Source organism: Ziziphus jujuba, chromosome 1, assembly GCF_031755915.1.
Source record: "Ziziphus jujuba cultivar Dongzao chromosome 1, ASM3175591v1".
Taxonomy (NCBI): domain Eukaryota; kingdom Viridiplantae; phylum Streptophyta; class Magnoliopsida; order Rosales; family Rhamnaceae; genus Ziziphus; species Ziziphus jujuba.
The window spans coordinates 35458648-35479076 of NC_083379.1; the positions used below are offsets into that span (position 1 = coordinate 35458648).

Consider the following 20429-nt stretch of genomic DNA (forward strand, 5'->3'; position numbering starts at 1 on the left):
GCACTTCGACAACAATTTGTATAAAAAAAAAAATATGCACATATATATATATATATATATGTAATAGGAATAATCAACTAAATAAACACCAAATATACCTTATTGCCGTACATTTTAAATACATTTCAAATATTGTCGTACATTTTAAATACATTTTCCCACACTACCCACTTATTGTCGTACATTTTAAATACATTTCAAATATTGTGTTACGAAATCTACCGATGCATAATATAGGAAGAAAAGTAAAACAATCATCACATCAACAACAATAATAATAATAGCAGTCGTTTTCATGATAAAAATAGTATTAATGTCATCTGTCATATTTACCTGAAGGTAATCACTTGTCCAAAAGCTATCACATAATCACAGCTGTTCCAAGAACTATCTCACCTGCGCAAAGACTTCCACTTGTCCAAGGACTATTATACTTGCCCTATGGCTATCTTTCTTACCCGTAAGCTGTGATACTTGTTCGGATTATATCATATGATGATAATAATAAACTAAAAATAAAAATAAAATTAATAATCATAATGATGATGATAATATTAGTAATAATGAAAATAATTGTAAACATAATTCTGATGAATAATAATTGTAATATTAATAACAAGAATAATATTAATAATAATAATGACAATAAAAGCAATTAAGTATAATGTTAGAAAATCAGGTTATTAATAGATAAAATAGTATGAGATCAAATAATATTTTTAAAATTCAAAATATATTATGAAATATAAACTCGTTCAGGGGTACAAACGATACCCTCCAACATGCTGCTCAATCCATGATTTTAGCTGTTGTCAGCACCCTGCTACCAATACAATCCAAAGTGATTGCATAGATTGGCTGTCCAATCCCCTGGACTCATAGGCAACATAGTTACGAGGCTAGCTCTTCATGGACCACATCGAATCGCTATCTCCGTTCGGTGTGATACATACAAATATGAAATATATATATTTACAAAAGATACTTGATACACATACTATATACTAGTGGTGGCCTATGGTGCCCAGCATCTCAAAGCATCGTCTGACGGGGAGGTTAAAGAGAGAAACCGATATATGGTCGCGTGGTGTCCCACCGTGTCTCTATTAACAGGTGTCTTGGCCATGGAGGGGGGTGGCTGATGCTCACTATGCATTATACCCTGCCTACCCTAGGTCCGATGGCAACCACAGGACAACCCTATAAATCAACCTGTGTGATAATCACATCCACATCCACCTGCGCGCTAATCACATCCACAATACAGAACACCGGTACATGTATGATACATCTAAAAACTATAAATTTTTATAATATTATTAAAATAATGAGTTTTAATAAAATAAGATAAAATCAAGTTTATGAAGAATTAATTAATGCATAATTTTTTTTTTTGGAAATACTAAATTTTAAATAAATATTTTTCTTCAAATCTATGAAATTAATTTTCACCAAAACAATATAAAAATTATTGCATAATTAGAATCACATAAATGCATTATTTATGCATCAAAATTTTGACATTTAAATCAACAATAATTTTAATAAAAAAATTTAAACCATAATTTCATAAAATTAATCTCTTCCACAATAATTCAATTCCATAAATAAATAAATAAATAAACACATAAACATATTTTCTTTATCATAGTAATTTAATAAAATCAATTCATAACAAATATCATTAGAAACACGTAAAATGTTATATATAAGTAAATAAATGAGAATACTTTTGTTATGCATCATAACCTCAACAACAAAATTAATAGTAATTTTGCAACAATTGAAAACTACAATTTCCTTAATTTCGAAGATATAAATTAAATGCTATACTTAACTTTGGCACCATAATTTTAAAGAACAATTTTATTTAGGCATTACACACGTAAATTACCATAACACAATATTTATATATATATATATATATTTATTTACACATACATATGTATACACAAGCATATATATATATATATATGTATATACGCACATATAAATATCTTCAATGTATATATATGTATATATATATATATTCGTTCATACTTGTTCATATGCACATACACATTCTTTCAGCAATTAAATAAATGTATACACATGCTCATATACCTACAAAATATATGTGCATATAGTAATATATATATATATATATATATATCAAACTAGCACATACCATGGAATGCACCAACACTTATATGTCCGCATATGTATACATGAATGAAACACATATATATTTACAAACATATGTATACATAAACATTTATACACAAAACCCGATTAGCCTTAACTCAAAAGTTGGGGTTTTTTAACATCTTGAGGATTAATTTAATTTAATAATTTCTTTGGCCTTTAACAATCATTATGAACTTAGCTGTGATGACAATTGTTTGAAGACTTGTCTAATTTCTGTCCAATTTCAACATAAACATAACTTAGCTTCATCAATGGCAACTTCCTAAATACTCAACTATAATTCACATTCTAACTACCAATTTGAAGCTTATGGTGAGAGCATCAAGAATATATCTTCAATTGGTTTAACCGACGCCGTAGGTGGCCGAAATCCCGCCAGGACCTTGTTGTCGAAATGGGTTTAGTCATATCTCCTAAACGAGCGAGTTTTGAGATATGAAAAAACCCATTCGACCTCATGCTCATCGGAAGACAGCAATCGAAAAATGCATCCCTCACCTGTTTTCATGGCTTCCTGGCGAGTCTAGACCATTTCGTGGTGTGATAAACATGGCTATGGTTTCCTGGGAAGGTGGGTTTCAAGTCAGTATAAACATTTCTTGGTGGGTGTCCAAAATTGAAAGGAAATTGGTTATGGAAAATGGTTGTCATGAATGAGCGGGGAGGGGAAGAGAGGGAGAGCTCCCTGAGAGTTCCAAAAAGAAGAACAAGAAAAGGAAGAAGGAACGGGGTCTCCCTGCCTATTTTCCACATGGGGAAAAGAAAAAAAGAAAAGAAAGAAAAAGAAAAAGAAATAAATAAAATAAAATAATAAAATAAAATAATGTAATGTTTAATTATGGCTGACATGTGGCATTTTCTTGTTGTGACACATGGTACCTTTTATAATGTTACACGTGGCATCGCTGTTCACGCACACTCATAGATCGATGAATAGTAACAATTGTCTTGGAAAAACTTCACAGGTCCATAACTTTCCAACCACATGTTCAAATCGGACGCGCCGCTAGTCGACAAATGCATATCAATGAGTATTTCATAACCATATATAAGTCAAAGCTCAATTTTACAAGAATAAAAAGTCAACTTTCGCACTCTTGGACAGTTGGGATCTCAACTTGTTTTACTCATAACTTTCAAATCGTAACTCCATCTTCAACGTGCTACTAGTCTACGAACTCGAGTCGATGCGTACTTCGCAATGGTGCCTTGGTCAACCTAGAATTCTTGCCGAGTCAAAAAGTCAAAGTTTGACCCTTCTCAGTCAACGACAATCAACTTGCAAAATTTTCGGTGTACTTCGAGACGGGGTGTTACATTGGTAGTCAAATTTCACGGCCAGCTGGCCTGCGATGTGCCTTGATCTGGCTTTTGAATTCGAGGGTGGCCATTTTTATTTTTTTGATGATTCAGCCATTTTTTGACCAACCAAATCCGATCCATACAACTATCTTCCTTATTTTCATCCTTCTGATTTCGTATATAGCCTTCGTTCTTCCAAATTCGAAGCTGTTTGAGAGTTATGTTGATTTGAAGTTTAGCTTAAACTTTCTATCTATTTTCTGGCCACCGGTGCTGGGTTTTGTTAAATTAAGTTAAGTATCTTAAATGCTTGTCTTACAAATTTCATTTGGTATATAGTTTGCTAATTATGATTAAGTATTTAAAATTTTACTATGTTTGAGCTAATTTTAGTAATTACTGTAAAAATTGGTCTATGTTGGAAGTCTTTCCTACAAATTCATATTTCATGTAGGTTACCCATGATAAATAGAGGTTAATGAAATACTCAATTTCATAAAATTAAGCATAAATAAGAAAAGTCCAAATTTTTTGGATAATAGGTCATTCGGGATCACTGTATATCTGGACTCTCTTGGAGTTCAACTTTGCAAACCTGAAATATTAAAAATTAATCTTATAATACTCAAAGTATTCAAATATCCTTGTATAATGTATTTGATATCTAAATAATATTTATGGTGTATATTAAGCACCCTCGTAGATCTTGCAGCTAACCTTGTAGTAAAGCGAGGATGAGCAAATATTAGTACTATAAGTGATATATTTTTGTTTTTAAATTATGTTTTGGGATAATATATACATCTGTATTATTAAATTTGGATTTAATGTGTCATTTAACAAGTTAGTGTTAATTGGGTATTTTACAAATTTCTAAAAGGTTTAGAGGTTAATATTTAATTAATATAATTTCATGTATTTTTATAAGTATATTTATTATGTATAACAATGATTATTTTATGAGATTTTGTTTTCTTCCAAAAGTGACTTGGACATAATTGACTATTAAATTGCTTATCTAGGTCGATTGTAGAATTAAAAAAGTAATAAAATTTATTTTTAATGCTTCAGCGCTTAAATTTTGATTATAAAATTATGAATGTGCTTATATGTGTAAGGCATATAAATATGAGTGGCATGCCATTTTCTAAGTTATGTTTGATTTGGGAAAACAGTATTCATTACTCTAATTTTGGTAAAGTGAATATAGTATTAAAATATATTCATATATGTATGCATATATGTGTAAATAAATAAATACGTGTATATGATTTTATAAGGCCATTTGTTATTATTTATTTATGTTGATGTAAGAGAATTAAGAGTTATAAAAATATTTAATATTAAAATGATATTAATATGGTATATTTTCTTAAAATTATATTTTGGGTTTCGAAAATTTTTATTTTGATTATTAATTCTTTGATGATATTTAAATGGTTAGAATTATGTTGATTTTATGGAATGTGTAAAATTATTTGTTATGTGTAAATCTTATTTTTTTATTTGTTTATTATTTATTTATTCATTCATCTATTTATTTATTTAAAATATTTATTTACTGTTTTAAAATGTAATTATGAGAAGTCGATGCTTTCATATTTGTATAACATGCACATGATTAGTTGGTTTATAGATGTACCATATGGTACTGCTATTCTTGATATAAATGTAATCAATATTAGGATCGATGTTATATGTCGTCATCCTTTGTACAATGTGGTGAGCGATGGTAGATATATATTTTGCAATGATCGCATTAGCTACCTTCCTTATAGTTAAATGATGACAGCTTATATTTAACCATCCTATGGGAGTTAAGGTGAGCGAGGATAGATATGTATTTTTGTAGTGATTACACTAGCCAGCCTCCCCTTAGCCGTAGGATGATAGGTTTTTAGGATGTTAGAGGGGTCGTGTGCAAGATATTTTCTCCCCTCCCCATCTGTCAAGTGGTGTTGGGATGCCAAATATCACTTGTCAGTATTGGTATATTATATGAGTGCATAAGATATCCTTTCTACTTATATATATATATATATTATATGTTAAGTGTACTATACAGTCATGAATGATGTAGTATCATATTTTTGTTGCTTGGGTTGGATGACCATTATAGGCAACCACCCTTAGCCATATTGGAAGCAGTAATACCTACGGACAGTTGATATCATGAGACTGTGCATTAGTATATCAAGTGGTACATTGGATGTATTTCAGCATTGAATGTGTGGTTTAAATAATATGTTTATTATTTTTAAGTTTAAATAATATATTTATTATTTTTAATTCTATTTTATATTATTATTATTCTAATTACTATTATCATCATCATCATCATTATCAATTTGGAAGTATGTATGTAACATTATAAAGTAGTGTGAAGGTTCATACAGTACTGGTAACAACAATCTGTATAAGCCTTTGTGCATGTATTTCAGCCTTTGAGCAAGTGTATTAGTATTTCGGCAGGTTTATTAGCCTTCAGACGGGTGTTTCAGCTTTTGAACAAGTGTATTAGTCTTCAAGCAGGTGTATCAGCCTTCAAGCAGGTTACTCAAATATTTTGAGAGACTGTATACATATTTATATTTATGTATATATATATATATATACATATATAATATATAAAGAAAATATGTATTTACGTTAGTTCTGAATAGCGGTAATGCTATCGGAATTATTTGTCATGACCTTAGTTATTCAATTTAAAGGATTATTTTTATATGTGTATTTTAATATAATTTCATTTATTTAAGGATATTTTCCAATTTATTGGTTCTTAACAACATAAATTTGTAGCGGTATCTTTCCTAAATGTTGAAATGTGGGTTATATGATTTAGGATCTAGGACTAGTTTGTCTACATTTATCGTCATCATCATTATTATTATTATTATTATGACTTTGGGGTTGTCTTTACTATCATAGTTGTATCCCTTATTACTAGATATGTTATGGACCTGTCATGGTCCGTATTATTACTATTATCTTTTTATTTTCATTTAGATACCGGTATATTTATGAAGTGCTGTAAAATTTTAGAATGGTAGTGAGTGAGAGGAGTGAGAGGTGTGGGCGGCTTTCATATCCTGAGTTAAAACTTAGGGAAAAGTCAGAGCCATCCTAGTGTTCAGGTAGGACACTCCAAGATGGATCCTGACATAGAAAAATATACTTATGATTTATTATTTATGCTTATATTTTTACATTGTTGTTAACGAAAAATGGCAAATTTATGGAAACTTGTAGTAAGGAGAGGAGAAGTAAGGTGAATGTATAGTTTTGGAGTCAGTTGGAAAAGTTCAATTTGCAGGGGAGATGTTGTTGGAATTTTTGTTGAATTTCTGATGGGCTTTTCGCTAATCAGGGCTATCATAGGGTTTCAATAGGTAATTCTGGAAGGGTCCTGATACCTTGTCTCACCATTCAGCAATAAAAGAGGAGAGAGAAGAATAGCGGTTTAATGAAATAATTAATAATTATATATTAAATTGAATTAGACTTCCAGTGTATCACCAATATATTCCATATTTTTGGTATTTTTCTTTTTTCCAATTTTGTTGTGAATACTTTGACTAAATGCATTTCTAATCTCCTTTTAGCCTCTAAGTCCTCCATTTATACTTATCGGTTTATGAAAAAGATTTTCCACCATACTAGCCTTTCTATAACGCAACTCCAGTCAACATCAAGCTCCTCAACATGTATAGCAATAAGCGTTCAAAATTAGTAATACTCATCTCTGAAAAGCAATTTATTTATTTTTTTCTAAATTCAAAACCATTTTATTCCGTCGTAAATCAGGCATTTGCATTCAAATAAAAAAGAAGGAAAAAAAGAAGAAGGAGCAAACAAAAAAGGAAACATTACGAGGAAAATGAGAGCTAAATTACACCAGGAATCCTTTTCACACATTTCAACTACAATTAATAGAATGCCGCCATTTTAGACTTGAAAATTTTAAGCACGTAATGTCACGGGCCTAAGTTTTCCAACACTCCCGTGCGGCACTTAGCACCTCCCTTGCTAAGTAAGCCTTGCTCACAAGCTATCACAATGCGGAAGCTAAGAGTAAGAAAGTAGGAAGTAGGAGAAATTGAGAGAGTTTGAGAGAATGTGGAGAATGCTTGTATTGCTTGAATTCTTGGATATCTTACAAATGAGAGTCCAACCCTTTATATAGAGGGCTTGGTACGTATCACAAAAATACAAGGCTCTAGATATGTACAAATGTCACCTATCTAGTTAAGGTTCTAGATTATTCTAGGGTTATGTACAAGATATTTACATGGAGTATTCTAGAGAGATTCCTATCTACATCAGTCTAGGTTGCTCTTGAATCTTCTAGAATCTTTCAGGCTTTCTTCAATCTTCATGGAGAGTGTAGAATCTTCTAGTTAAACCTCAAGGATTCCACTCCTTTTGCATGGAACGTGACACTCCCCCCTACTTAAACTCGTGATGCCCTCGTCGTGCCTTCTTCCTTGCCAGCCGAAGGTGATCTTTGAGTTGCCATTGTGTATCTTTGTGCTCCCCATTTACTTCACCATCCGGCAGGTTCTTCCCCTTCACCAAGTATTTGGTCTAGTTAGGCATGCCTCTACGTTGAATGACTCGATCCGCAGGTGTGGCTTCCACATTCTTGTCGGGTGAAGTCACTATCACCATAGGTGCCCTTCTTAACTTACCTTTGTTTGGGGCTTCCTTGCACCCTTTTCCTATAATGGGAAGTGACCCCTCATAGGGTCCTATCACCCCCTTATGCTCCTTGTGTAGTGTTTTGGATTGTTAGGGTGGTAGCTTGACTAAGTTCCCTTCCTTAACCTCTATATGCTTCGTCTCATTGTCTCCACAACTTGAGGCCAATGCATGCAAGCTCACTTGCTCCAACTCCTTTGGTACATCTTACACCTTAGGAGATGTATTAGCATGGCTTAGAGCATCCTTGCTAGGCTCTTGGGCAGTAACTAGGTTGATTTGCTCCTCCTTCTCAACTTGCAGTGCCAACAAAACTTTAGCCTCTTGCTTGCTAGCTTGTTCCATAGGCACCATGCACGTCACTCCCTCATCCATGATGTATAACGTGTTTACAAAGGGGAGTGGGAAAGCCTTTACTTGGTTGAAGAATTCCATGCCAAGTACAACCTTGTAGTCATCCATGGACACAATCGATAGGTTCATTTGGCCATCCCAATCTCCAATGGTGGTTTTCACGCCTCTAGCAACTCCTTGGAGAGGCTTCGGTTCAGAATTCACCGCCTTTATAGAGCCCCTTTCTTTTGTTGCCTTAATCCCAAGCCTTTGTGCCTCCTCAACCAATAGGAAATTATGTGAGGCACCCGTGTCCACTAACACCTTGGTGAGCACTCCATTGAGTTTTGCCTCTACAAACATTAGGCCACCCTTCTTTGTCTCCTTAGGAGCAGCCTTGATACATTCAACAATTGTAAGGAACCTATACTAGTTCCTTCCTCTTGCTTCTCCTCGTATTGGGTAGTCATGGCATTCAAAGCCTTCTTTTTCGGACAATCCCTAACCCAATGTGGTCCATCATATAAGAAACAAGATTTTTTGGGTTTGGAAGCATCCTTAACTTCTTTAGATGCCGTTCACCTTGAGCTTTTTGGCTTATGTGTACTTTCTTCCCTTTCATCCTCTTTAGACCTACTAGGTTCTCCCCTACCTTTTCCATGGTTGTCTTTCCATTCCTTCAGCTTTGGAGAGTCTTTTTGGGTGGAGTAGTCAATGAAGCCTTCGGCATACTCAATGACACTAGCCAAATCTTGTACTCCATGCCTTTTTAACTCCGTCTTTGCCCAGGGTTGTAGACTATCCATGAAGTAGAAAAGGGAGTCTTTATCCGATAGGTCCAGGATCTCCAACACCAAGTTGGTGAACTCCTTGATGTATTCCCGGATATAGCCCACTTGCTTGAGTCCTCGAAGGCGACTCCTTGCCTGATCTTCGGCATTCTCCGGATAAAATTGCCTTTTTAGATCCTTTTTAAAGTCATCAAAGGTATGAAAAGTGCATGTACCTCGCTCTATGTCACTATGCCTCCTCCTCCACCATAACATGGCCGTGTCATTAAGGTAGAGAGTGGCAGTCCTAATCTTTGAAGCATCGTCCACAATGGCCATCGCTTCAAAGTATTGCTCCAAGCCCCAAAGGAAATTCTCGAGCTCCCTCACATTCCTTGCGCTAGAGTAGGACTTGGGCTTTGGTACATCGATTCATGGCCCCTCGCATATGGTGGTTGTTCCTGATGCCACCGCCCTCTTGCAAAGAGCCCAATCAACTCGCATTTCCTCCATTTATGTGCGGATAACATCCAATTCTCTCTCCAGCATGGCATGAAGGTCTGCTACCTCCCCCATGCATTGGTCGCGTGTTGAGCGGAGCTCCCTCCTTAAGGCATCATCTAGCCCATTGAGTAATCCTCTCATGGCTTGACTGATGGCGATGTCCTTCGACTCTAGACCATCTAGGCGACTCTCCAGCACCTCAAACCGTTCATGTACTTGAGCCACATGCTCTTCCAGGCGTAACTCTATGCTAGTCATCACATCCTTGGACTTGGACTTATGCCTCTGCCTCCCCGCATTGGGGTTGCGTTGCTTTTCACGACCTTGCACATCGGTAGCCCCTTCCACATTGATGGTAACCTCCGAACTAGCCATCTTGCCTACTTCCACGTTATGCCAATGGTATGCTTGAGTAGCAATTGGCTCTAATACCAACTGTCACGGACCTAAGTTTTCCAACACTCCCGTGCGGCACTTAGCACCTCCCTTGCTAAGTAAGCCTTGATCACAAGCTATCACAATGCGGAAGTTAAGAGTAAGAAAGTAGGAAGTAGGAGAACTTGAGAGAGTTTGAGAGAATGTGGAGAGTGCTTGTATTGCTTGAATTCTTGGATATCTTACAAACGAGAGTCCAACCCTTTATATAGAGGGCTTGGCACGTATCACAAAAATACAAGGTTCTCGATATGTACACATGTCACCTATCTAGTTAAGGTTTTATTTTATTCTAGGGTTATGTACAAGATATTTACATGGAGTATTATAGAGAGATTCCTATCTACATTAGTCTAGGTTGCTCTTGAATCTTCTAGAATCTTCCAGGCTTTCTTGAATCTTCATGGAGAGTGTAGAATCTTCCGGTTAAACCTCAAGGATTCCACTCCTTTTGCACGGAATGTGACAGTAAGCTTTTATTGGTAAAATTAACACTAATACTCTCTCCACTAAAGCTTTCGTGTTTTTCCCATTGTTGTTGAAATCATTTAGTAGTACTGAAATTGACACAATAATTATGGAATAATTAAGTTAAGATAATCCCATGCCTTAGATGTCTGAGGTTAAAAGAAATAAAAATAAAAAATAAACTCTTGCATATGTATAGTCTAATAAAAATGCAATGATTACACTAAACTAAATTAATTAATAGGAAATTTTAGGTGTTCATTTTATTTCATTGTTTTCGATTGATAGGGTCAAATTTGGAAGCGGAACTTGGTAAGGCATCTTAAGACCGTCTCTGTAGGATACATTGGAATGTTTGCTTCCTGCGCACAAAACTCCAAAAAAAAAAACTCCACTTTACATGTCATGTGTTGGTATTTTCTCTAACTGTCATTTTCTTTTACCAGTTGGTCTTTGGGTTTCACTAAGTTTGACTTTGATTTTTCATACTATGAATTTATACCTTTAATAAGTTTAAGTGGATGTTAATGTCTAAATAGATTTTTAAATTACCAATCTAAGAATTTCTCCAATGTTACATGTGGATTGCTTTATATGTAGTATAAAAGTTGAAATTTTTAAAATTTAAATGGCATAAATGTTCTGTTAATTTTAAAATTAAGTACTCATAAAGGCTATTAATGGATATTAATTAATTATATATTTTATTAACTTTTTTTCCTGAAAAATTTTACTTTTTAAAAGAATTTTGCTTTTAAAGAAATTTTATAATGTCTAAAACAATTTTTAAAATCTACATTTACCGTGACAATATCTAAGTCGTATCAACTTAACATTCATTTTACATATTATCATTGAAGTGCATTTGTTTTAAAAAATATCCATATTGTCTTACATAGCCTATCTATTTTGACAATTCATAATCCATTAGAGATGCTCTAAGTTTTATGCATTGTCAGAATAAAGAAAAAAGTGTAAGTTTTATGATTAAGTTATCAACAACGTATTTATTTTTCAAAAAGTCACTTTTACCCATAATTAGTGTTTTTTTTTCCTCAATAAATTCTTAAGTTAATTACACATTGCTAGCCTAAAGTTTTACTTAATTCCTTTTAATTGCACTTTGATAACCTTAAACTTCCAAATTTGTGCCATTTAGATTCTCAACTTCATAAATATGTGATTAGGCTTTCAATTTTTCAAATTTGCCTAATTTTAGCTCTCAACTTCATAAATGTGCTTTTTCGGGGGGAAAAAAGAAAGAAAGAAAGAAAAAGAACTTCATAAATGTGCGATTTAGCTTTTAAAAATTATTACAAATTGATCTAATTTACTAATTGAACAGATGGATTGTTAACTAGCAACCCAAATGAATTTCACAGGATCCCTTTCCTCTGCAAAATTGAATTTTCCTATAGTTTGTAGATCTCAAACCTAGAATAGTCAACATCTCCTATGTTAAAGCCTACGAAAATCAATCATATCCTTTACATGATATTTCAGGCTTATAAAATAATATCCTAAAACCAATTTTCCAAAATCCAAGACAAATCTAAAAGACTTATATTTCCTTTTACAAAATAATAATAATAATAATAATAATAATAATAATCATAATAACAAATATATAAAAACTGAAGACTTTATATTTCCTATCTTTCTGTTGTTTCATCATTCATGATTATATGATTATAAGCACAATCCAAGCCTTATTGGTAACAAGAAAAAAGAGGACTACGTAAAAATCAGTATCAGAATCCTATTTCTCATTCATAGTATATGCTAATGGACACCATACATTTGCTATACATTTTCTATGTTCTCTTCTTTCTGCGAACCGTGTCCAGATTCTATAGCGCTGCAGCTGATACCATAAATCCAAACCAATCAATCATTGACGGAAAAACTTTAGTTTCTTCGGGCCAAACCTTTGAGCTTGGCTTCTTCTCCCTTGGCAACTCCAAGATCAGGTACTTGGGTGATAAAATATCTTAACAGATTTAGTTAAGATAAATAGGTAAACCTACCTGTATGTGTAAGTCTATCTGTAATTTTTATATGACTTATCACATAGTCTTTGACTCTTGTATAAATATCACTACGTTAATGAAATACATTCATTCCAGCCATATTATTTTCAACTTTATCATGGTATCAGAGCTTGTAAAAATGTCTCAGCTTACAATTTCATCTCCTAAAATTCCACAACTTAATGAAGTTTCTCTGCCAAATTACAATTTTCCCTTTCAACTTCAGAATGATAATTATATACTATGGAAAACTCAGATGTTGCCTGCCATCAGAGGAAGCAACCTTGAAGGTTTTATTAATGGAGCAATCTGTGAGCCATCAATGGAGATTACAGCTACAGAAGACACCAGTCAAGCTACACAAATCAACCTAGACTACTTGCTGTGGAGACACTTGGATCAAGCACTTTTGGGATGGATGCTTTCATCCGTGTCACCTCAAGTTCAAACTCAGATTACAAAACCGGTAACCTCTTTTCAGCTTTGGAACTCTTTAAATAAACTTTTTGGAAATCAGTCCAAGGAAAAACTAATGCAATTAAAATTGTAACTTCAATCTATGAGAAAGGGATCACTTATCATGATTGAATATCTGTCTAAAATGAAAGAGATATCAGACAATCTAACCATGGTAGGTTATTCAATTTCCACTGATGATTTTGTGATGCATGTCCTTCAAGGGCTGCCAATTGAATACGATCCAGTAGTTGCAAATATAAATTCAATCAGTGGATTAGTCGAGATTGAAGATGTTCAGGCCATATTGTTAAGCCAGGAAATTTGGCTTCAACAGAAAATTGCTTCAGAATCTATTTTGTTGGCCAATATTGATACTTCTAGGAATAACGACCACTATGTTGGGTCAAACAAAGTAAGTTGGAACGAAAGGTCATCAAGCCATGGAAGAGGAGCTCGTGGAGGACGTGGCAGCAGAGGTAGAGGCCATGGTTCTGGAGGTGGCCCTAGGGTCTATTGTCAATTGTGTAGGGTGCCAGGTCATGTTGTTGCTAAGTGTTGGCACAGGTTTGATCAAGACTTTGTCCCTCTGTCATCAAATAATAATAGCAACAATTATGCGTATTATTCATCTTCTGAGGTAGCCAATCCTGATTGGTTGATGGACAGTGGTGCAATCACATAACATTGGATCCTACTAACATTCATCAGAGATCTGAATATGGAGGAATTGACAAATTGGTAGTAGGTAATGGACAAGGGTTGATAATTCATCATACTGGGTCTTCTCTTGTCAAATCCTCTAATAATTTAATACTTAAAAATGTTTTGCATGTGCCTCAAATCAAAAGAAATTTATTAAGTATTGCACGTTTGACATCTGATAATAATACAATTGTAGAATTTAACTCACATTTTGTGTTTGTGAAGGATCAGGTTACAAAGAAGGTGTTGCTACAAGGAATCCTTAAAGATGGTTTGTATCAGGTGTCCTTGCCTAATGTGCAGTAAAAAAAATCTGTTTCTCTTGCCACTATGGACAATAAAGTTGATCAGTTTACTTGTTTTTCTGTAAATTTATCTTCCAATAAGTTATGGCATTATCGTCTAGGTCATCCTGCTTTACCTATTCTTAAATCTATTGCTTCTCAGTGTAAAAAATTCTCAATTTCAAATAATAAAGAATTTTGTGATTTCTGCCCTTTAGGAAAAATGCATCATTTATTTTCATCAGTATCTAATTCTAAAAGTCATGCACCTTTTGATATGGTATTCTCTGATGTGTGGGGACCAGCCTTTGTTTTGTCAAATGAGGGATATAGGTACTATATTCTTTTTGAAGATGATTATTCTTGTTATTCTTGGATTTATCCCATGAAATTAATATCTATAGCCTTAAAAATATTTTTACAATTTAAAACTATGGTTGAAAATACTTTTCAAACTACCATTAAAACTTTTCAATCTGATTGGGGGGGGGGGGGGTGAGTTTAGGCCATTGAAAATTATTTTAAATAATTTTGGGATTCATTTCCAACACCCTTGCCTACACACTAACAATCAAAATGGTAAAATTGAAAGAAAACATCACCATATAACTGAAACTACCTTGTCTTTATTGGTACATAGTTCCATGCCTCTCACATATTGGTGGGATGCATGTTCTACGGCTTTTTTCTTAATCAATAAATTACCAGCAAAAATTCTAAATTTTAAGTCCCCACTTGAAAAATTATTTCGAAAATCCTTTGATTATTCTTTTTTTAAAATATTTGGATGTGAGTGCTATCCTTTTATCATACCTTATCAAAATAATAAATTTTCTTATCACTCTGAAAAATGTATTTTTATTGGTTATAGTCAAAATCATAAAGGATATAGATGCCAGAGTATTACTACGGGTAAAATATATATTACTTAACATGTAATATTTAATGAAAATGTATTTCCTTATTTTGATAGAAAGGGGGGGCCCACATAAATTCTAACTCTAGCCATTCTTTTCATTCCTTAAGTGTTTTAGCGTAGGACAATAACCACCATCCAAGTCACGTGCCATCTTTAACTTCTCCTTGTCTAACACCTTTTTCACCTTATTCAACACCAACTCCCAATGTAAGTCATTCTAATCCATTATTATCTGACATGTCACATGCTCTTAATAATACTCAACAAACAGAGGCCATATAACATCCTAGCACCATGCCATCTCCTTCACAAGAATCCAACCCACTTGATAGTGCTCCACCAACACAGATACCAATTCCTGCAACTTCTAGCTTGCACCAGAGACAACCTGTGGGCACAACAACCACCATGTGAGACACTAAATTGTTCCTTGATCTTTCCGTTGCTTTGTCAAAATCCACACATCTGATGGTCACCCGATCCAAGCTTGGTATCTGTAAAAAGAAAACGTTTACATGTTCCATAGAAAATTTTCTTCACACTGAACCTATCACTGTTGCTCAAGCCCTTTAGTCACCTCCATGGAAACATGCAATGCATAATGAACTTGATGCTTTATCAAAAAATAAAACATGGTCTCTTGTGCCTTATGATCCCAAAATGAACGTGCTTGGAAATAAATGGGTATTTCGGCTTAAAAGGAATCTTGATGGCTCTATACAGCGGTATAAGGCATGACTTGTGGCAAAAGGTTTTCATCAAACTGCTGGAGTTGATTATATAGACACCTTCAGTCCTGTAATCAAACCAATAACCATTCGGATGGTCCTGTCCATTGCAGTTTCAAGAGGTTGGCGAGTAAGACAACTTCATATTAATAATGCTTTCTTAAATGGTGAGTTACACGAAGAGGTCTACATGCAGCAGTCGGTGGGATTCTCCGATGGAACTCATCCTAACTTTGTGTGTAAACTCCATAGATCACTTTATGGTCTCAAACAGGCACCACGTGCTTGGTTTGATAAACTCAAAGGTACACTTTTACAATAGGGTTTTAAGCATTCTAAAGTTGATTCTTCCTTGTTCTTTCTTCATTGTGTTGTTGGATGTATCTGGCTACTACTATATGTGGATGACATTTTGATAACCGATTTTTCTTTTTCTCTCATCAACAAGTTTGTTTTTCAATTAAACAAAACTTTCTCTCTTAAAGATCTGGTTCAGTATCCTATTTTTTGGGCATAGAAGTTGTCAGAGATGTCAATGGCATGCATTTGTCACAAACTTGATATATTGAGGATCTCCTACAATGAACTGGTATGGCTGATTGTTCCATTAGTCCAACTCCTGCTAGCACAGGCATTCAACTCAATAAAATCGTCAGTAGTGCTTTCAAGAATGTTTTTATGTACAGAAGTACCATTGGAGCTCTTCAGTACTTGACAATTACAAGACCGGAACTTACTTTCATAGTAAACAAATTGAGTCAGTTTATGCACAAACCTACAGATATGCATTGGAGTTCATGTAAATGGGTCTTTCGTTATTTACAAGGTACTAAAACCTTTGGACTTCAGATTCGACCCTCTTCTGATATTACAATCTCAGGTTATATAGATATGGATTGGGCCTCAAATGCTGATGATAGAAGATCTACAGGCAGTTATTGTATTTTTCTGGGACAAAATTTAGTTTCTTGGTCCTCAAAGAAGCAACACGTTGTTGCTTGTTCTAGTACTGAATCAGAATATAGATCTCTGGCTAATGGTGCCGCAGAAGTTCTTTGGTTACAGTCCTTACTCAATGAGTTACAGGTTGAGTTAAACAGAGTTCCAGTTATTTGGTATGACAATGTGGAGGTTGGTTATCTAGCTGAAAATACGGTTCATCATCAACGGATGAAACATATAGAAATTGATGCTCATTTTGTTCGTGATAGAGTAATTCAAAAGAAATTAGAATTTCGTTATGTGCCTAGTTTTGAACAAATTGCAGATGTCTTAACCAAAGTTCTTCCATCCTCACAGTTCTTGGTGCTATGGTGCAAGCTAAATCTGAAGGCATCCCTATTTCGCTTACGGAGGAATGATAAAATATCTTAACAGATTTAGTTAAGATAAATATGTAAACCTATCTGTATGTGCAAGTCTATCTGTAATTTTTATATGACTTATCACATAGTCTTTGACTCTTGTATAAATACCATTATGTTAATGAAATACATTCATTCCAGCCATATTATTTTCAATTTTATCATTGGGAATATGGTACAAAACCACTTCTGAGGTTGTTGTCTGGGTTACAAACAGAAACAACCCTCTTACTGATTCATATGGCCAATTCACCATCACCAACCATGGAAAACTTCTTCATCTCAACAGAACCAGGATTATCATCTGGTCCTCAAACACATCAATGGTTGCAAAAGATCCAGTGGCTTGGCTATTGGAATCAGGGAATCTTGTAGTCCAAGGCAAAAACAGGGAGGCCGACTCTGAGATTTATGCACGGCAGAGCTTTAATTATCCGATGGACACGTCTTTAGCAGGGATAAGATTGGATGGAACTTGAAAACCTATGTGGAACATTATTTAACATCATGGAAAAGCTCTGATGATCCATCAATTGGAGACTTTTCTTTCCATATTGACATTAAAGGTATGCCTCAGGTCATAGTTTCCAAAGGAACAACAAGAACGTTGAGATTGGGGCCATGGAATGGAGTACGATTAAATGGTGTGTATGTGAGAGGAAACACTGTTTATGGTTCAAATGAGATGCATTTGTCATAAACTCGATATATTGAGGATCTCCTATAGCAAACTGGTATGGCTGATTGTTCCATTAGTCCAACTCCTGCTAGCACAGGCATTCAACTTGGTAAAGCTGTCGGTAGTGCTTTCAAGAATGTTTTTATGTACAGAAGTACTGTTGGAGCTCTTCAGTACTTGACAATTACAAGACCGAAACTTGCTTTCATAGTGAACAAATTGAGCCAGTTTATGCATAAACCTACAGATATGCATTGGAGTACATGTAAACGGGTCCTTCGTTATTTACAATGTACTAAAACCTTTGGACTTCAGTTTCGACCCTCTTCTGATGTTACAATCTTAGGTTATACAGATGTGGATTAGGCTTCAAATGTTGATGATAGAAGATCTACAGGCAGTTATTGTATTTTTCTGGGACAAACTTTAATTTCTTGGTCCTCAAAGAAGAAACATGTTGTTGCTTGTTCTAGTATTGAATCAGAATATAGATCTCTGGCTAATGGTGCTGCAGAAGTTCTTTGGTTATAGTCCTTACTCAATGAGTTACAGGTTGAGTTAAACAGAGTTCCAGTTATTTGGTATGACAATGTGCGGGCTGGTTATCTTGCTAAAAATCTGTCTCATCATCAACGGACGAAACATATAGAAATTGATGTTCATTTTGTTCGTGATAGAGTAATTCAAAAGAAATTAGAAGTTCGTTATGTGCCTAGTTCTAAACAAATTGCAGATGTCTTAACCAAAGTTCTTCCATCCTCACAGTTCTTGCTGCTACGGTCCAATCTAAATCTGAAGGCATCCCTATTTCGCTTGCGGGGGAATGATAAAATATCTTAACAGATTTAGTTAATATAAATATGTAAACCTATCTGTATGTGCAAGTCTATCTGTAATTTTTATATGACTTATCACATAGTCTTTGACTCTTGTATAAATACCATTACGTTAATGAAATACATTCATTCCAGCCATATTATTTTCAATTTTATCGTTGGGAATATGGTACAAAAACCACTCTTAAGATTGTTGTCTGGGTTGCAAATAGAAACAACCCTCTTGCTGATTCATATGGCTAATTCACCATCACCAATCATGGAAAACTTCTTCTTCTCAATAGAACCAAGATTATCATCTGGTCCTCAAACACATCAATGGTTGCAAAAGATCCAATGGCTCGGCTATTGGAATCAGGGAATCTTGTAGTCCAAGGCAAAAACAGGGATGCCGACTCTGAGATTTATGCATGGCAGAGCTTTGATTATCCAACGGACACGTCTTTAGCAGGGATGAAGATTGGATGGAACATGAAAACCTGTGTGGAACGTTATTTAACATCATGGAAAAGCTCTGATGATCCATCAACTGGAGACTTTTCTTTCCATATTGACATCAAAGGTATGCCTCAGGTCATAGTTTCCAAAAGAACAACGAGAATGTTGAGATTGGGGCCATGGAATGGAGTACGATTAAATGGTGTGTATGTGAGAGGAAACACTATTTATGGTTCAAATTTTGTATTCAATGAGAATGAGTCCCATTACATGTTCAAGCCCACAGTTAGCAATGATGAAGAAGTTACGCGTGTGAGATTGAGTAATTCTGGTAATTTGGTGCGTTTTGTAATCTATAATAGCAGCACAGAGTGGAGAACCATGTCCTCTATGCCATATGTGCTCTGTGATAGATATGGATACTGTGGTGCTACCGGTGTCTATAGAATTAATGGGAATCCAATATGTGACTGTCTGGAGGGATTCACCCTAAAGTCCCAGTAAGAATGGCAAGTTCTAAATTGGTCCAATGGGTGTGTGAGGAAAAAACCTCTGGATTGCAAGGATGGGGATGGTTTTAAGAAGCTTGTTCGGGTGAAAGTGCCTGACTTGTTGGACTTCTGGTCGAACAAGAGAATGAACCTCGAAGAATGTAAGGAGATGTGCTCAACGAACTGTTCTTGTGCAGCTTATGCGAATTCTGATATCAGAGAAGGTGGCAGTGGATGCTTGATGTGGTTTGGTGACCTCATTTATGTCAGCGAGTTGAAAGCACAATTTATTGGGCTGAACTTCTATATACGGTTGTCGAAGTCTGAACTCAGTAAGTCTTCCCCTGTCACATTTTTTATTGTCATTGTCCTGCTTGCTCCTTCACTAAAGATGAAATCCTTTTACTGTTCTGATCAATCTAAGAAACAATAAAAATGTAAAGAAAAAGCAAAAGTATAAATAGAGTTAAATGAATGCAGGAGATGAAATAAGGTGCAACTCTTAATCAATTAATTGAGGATGCAGTCAGCAAAGATAGGCTGAATGAGTTTCCTTGTTTCTTTCTGTTTTAAGATTTCATTTAAAAATAGAGCTTTCTGCTTTATAAATGATAACATATTCTTTTTCTCAAGGTCTATGAGAGAGATGGAAGTTTAAAAAATAATAAATAATAAAACAAATAAAAAAAATAAAAAAATAGAATCATGCTTTTCGCTTGGTGAAAATTGTTGATTGTATGCATGATAAACAAATATCGTTAGTGATACAAGCAAAGATCTTTTTCATACTAATGTCTTT

General features: G+C 34.5%; 2 protein-coding genes across 2 annotated transcripts; both read left to right on the forward strand.

Annotated features, from left to right (window-relative positions):
- The first annotated feature begins 16413 nt into the window (after positions 1 to 16413).
- On the forward strand, positions 16414 to 17196 carry LOC125420706 (secreted RxLR effector protein 161-like). Its single transcript, XM_048467564.1, has one exon. The coding sequence runs from the start codon at positions 16414 to 16416 to the stop codon at positions 17194 to 17196; it is 783 nt and encodes a 260-aa protein (XP_048323521.1).
- Positions 17197 to 19019: 1823 nt separating this feature from the next.
- LOC132800379 (G-type lectin S-receptor-like serine/threonine-protein kinase At4g27290) lies at positions 19020 to 20063 on the forward strand. Its single transcript, XM_060813920.1, has 2 exons — positions 19020 to 19639; positions 19682 to 20063. The coding sequence occupies exons 1-2, from the start codon at positions 19020 to 19022 to the stop codon at positions 20061 to 20063; spliced, it is 1002 nt and encodes a 333-aa protein (XP_060669903.1).
- The last annotated feature ends 366 nt before the right edge of the window (positions 20064 to 20429 follow it).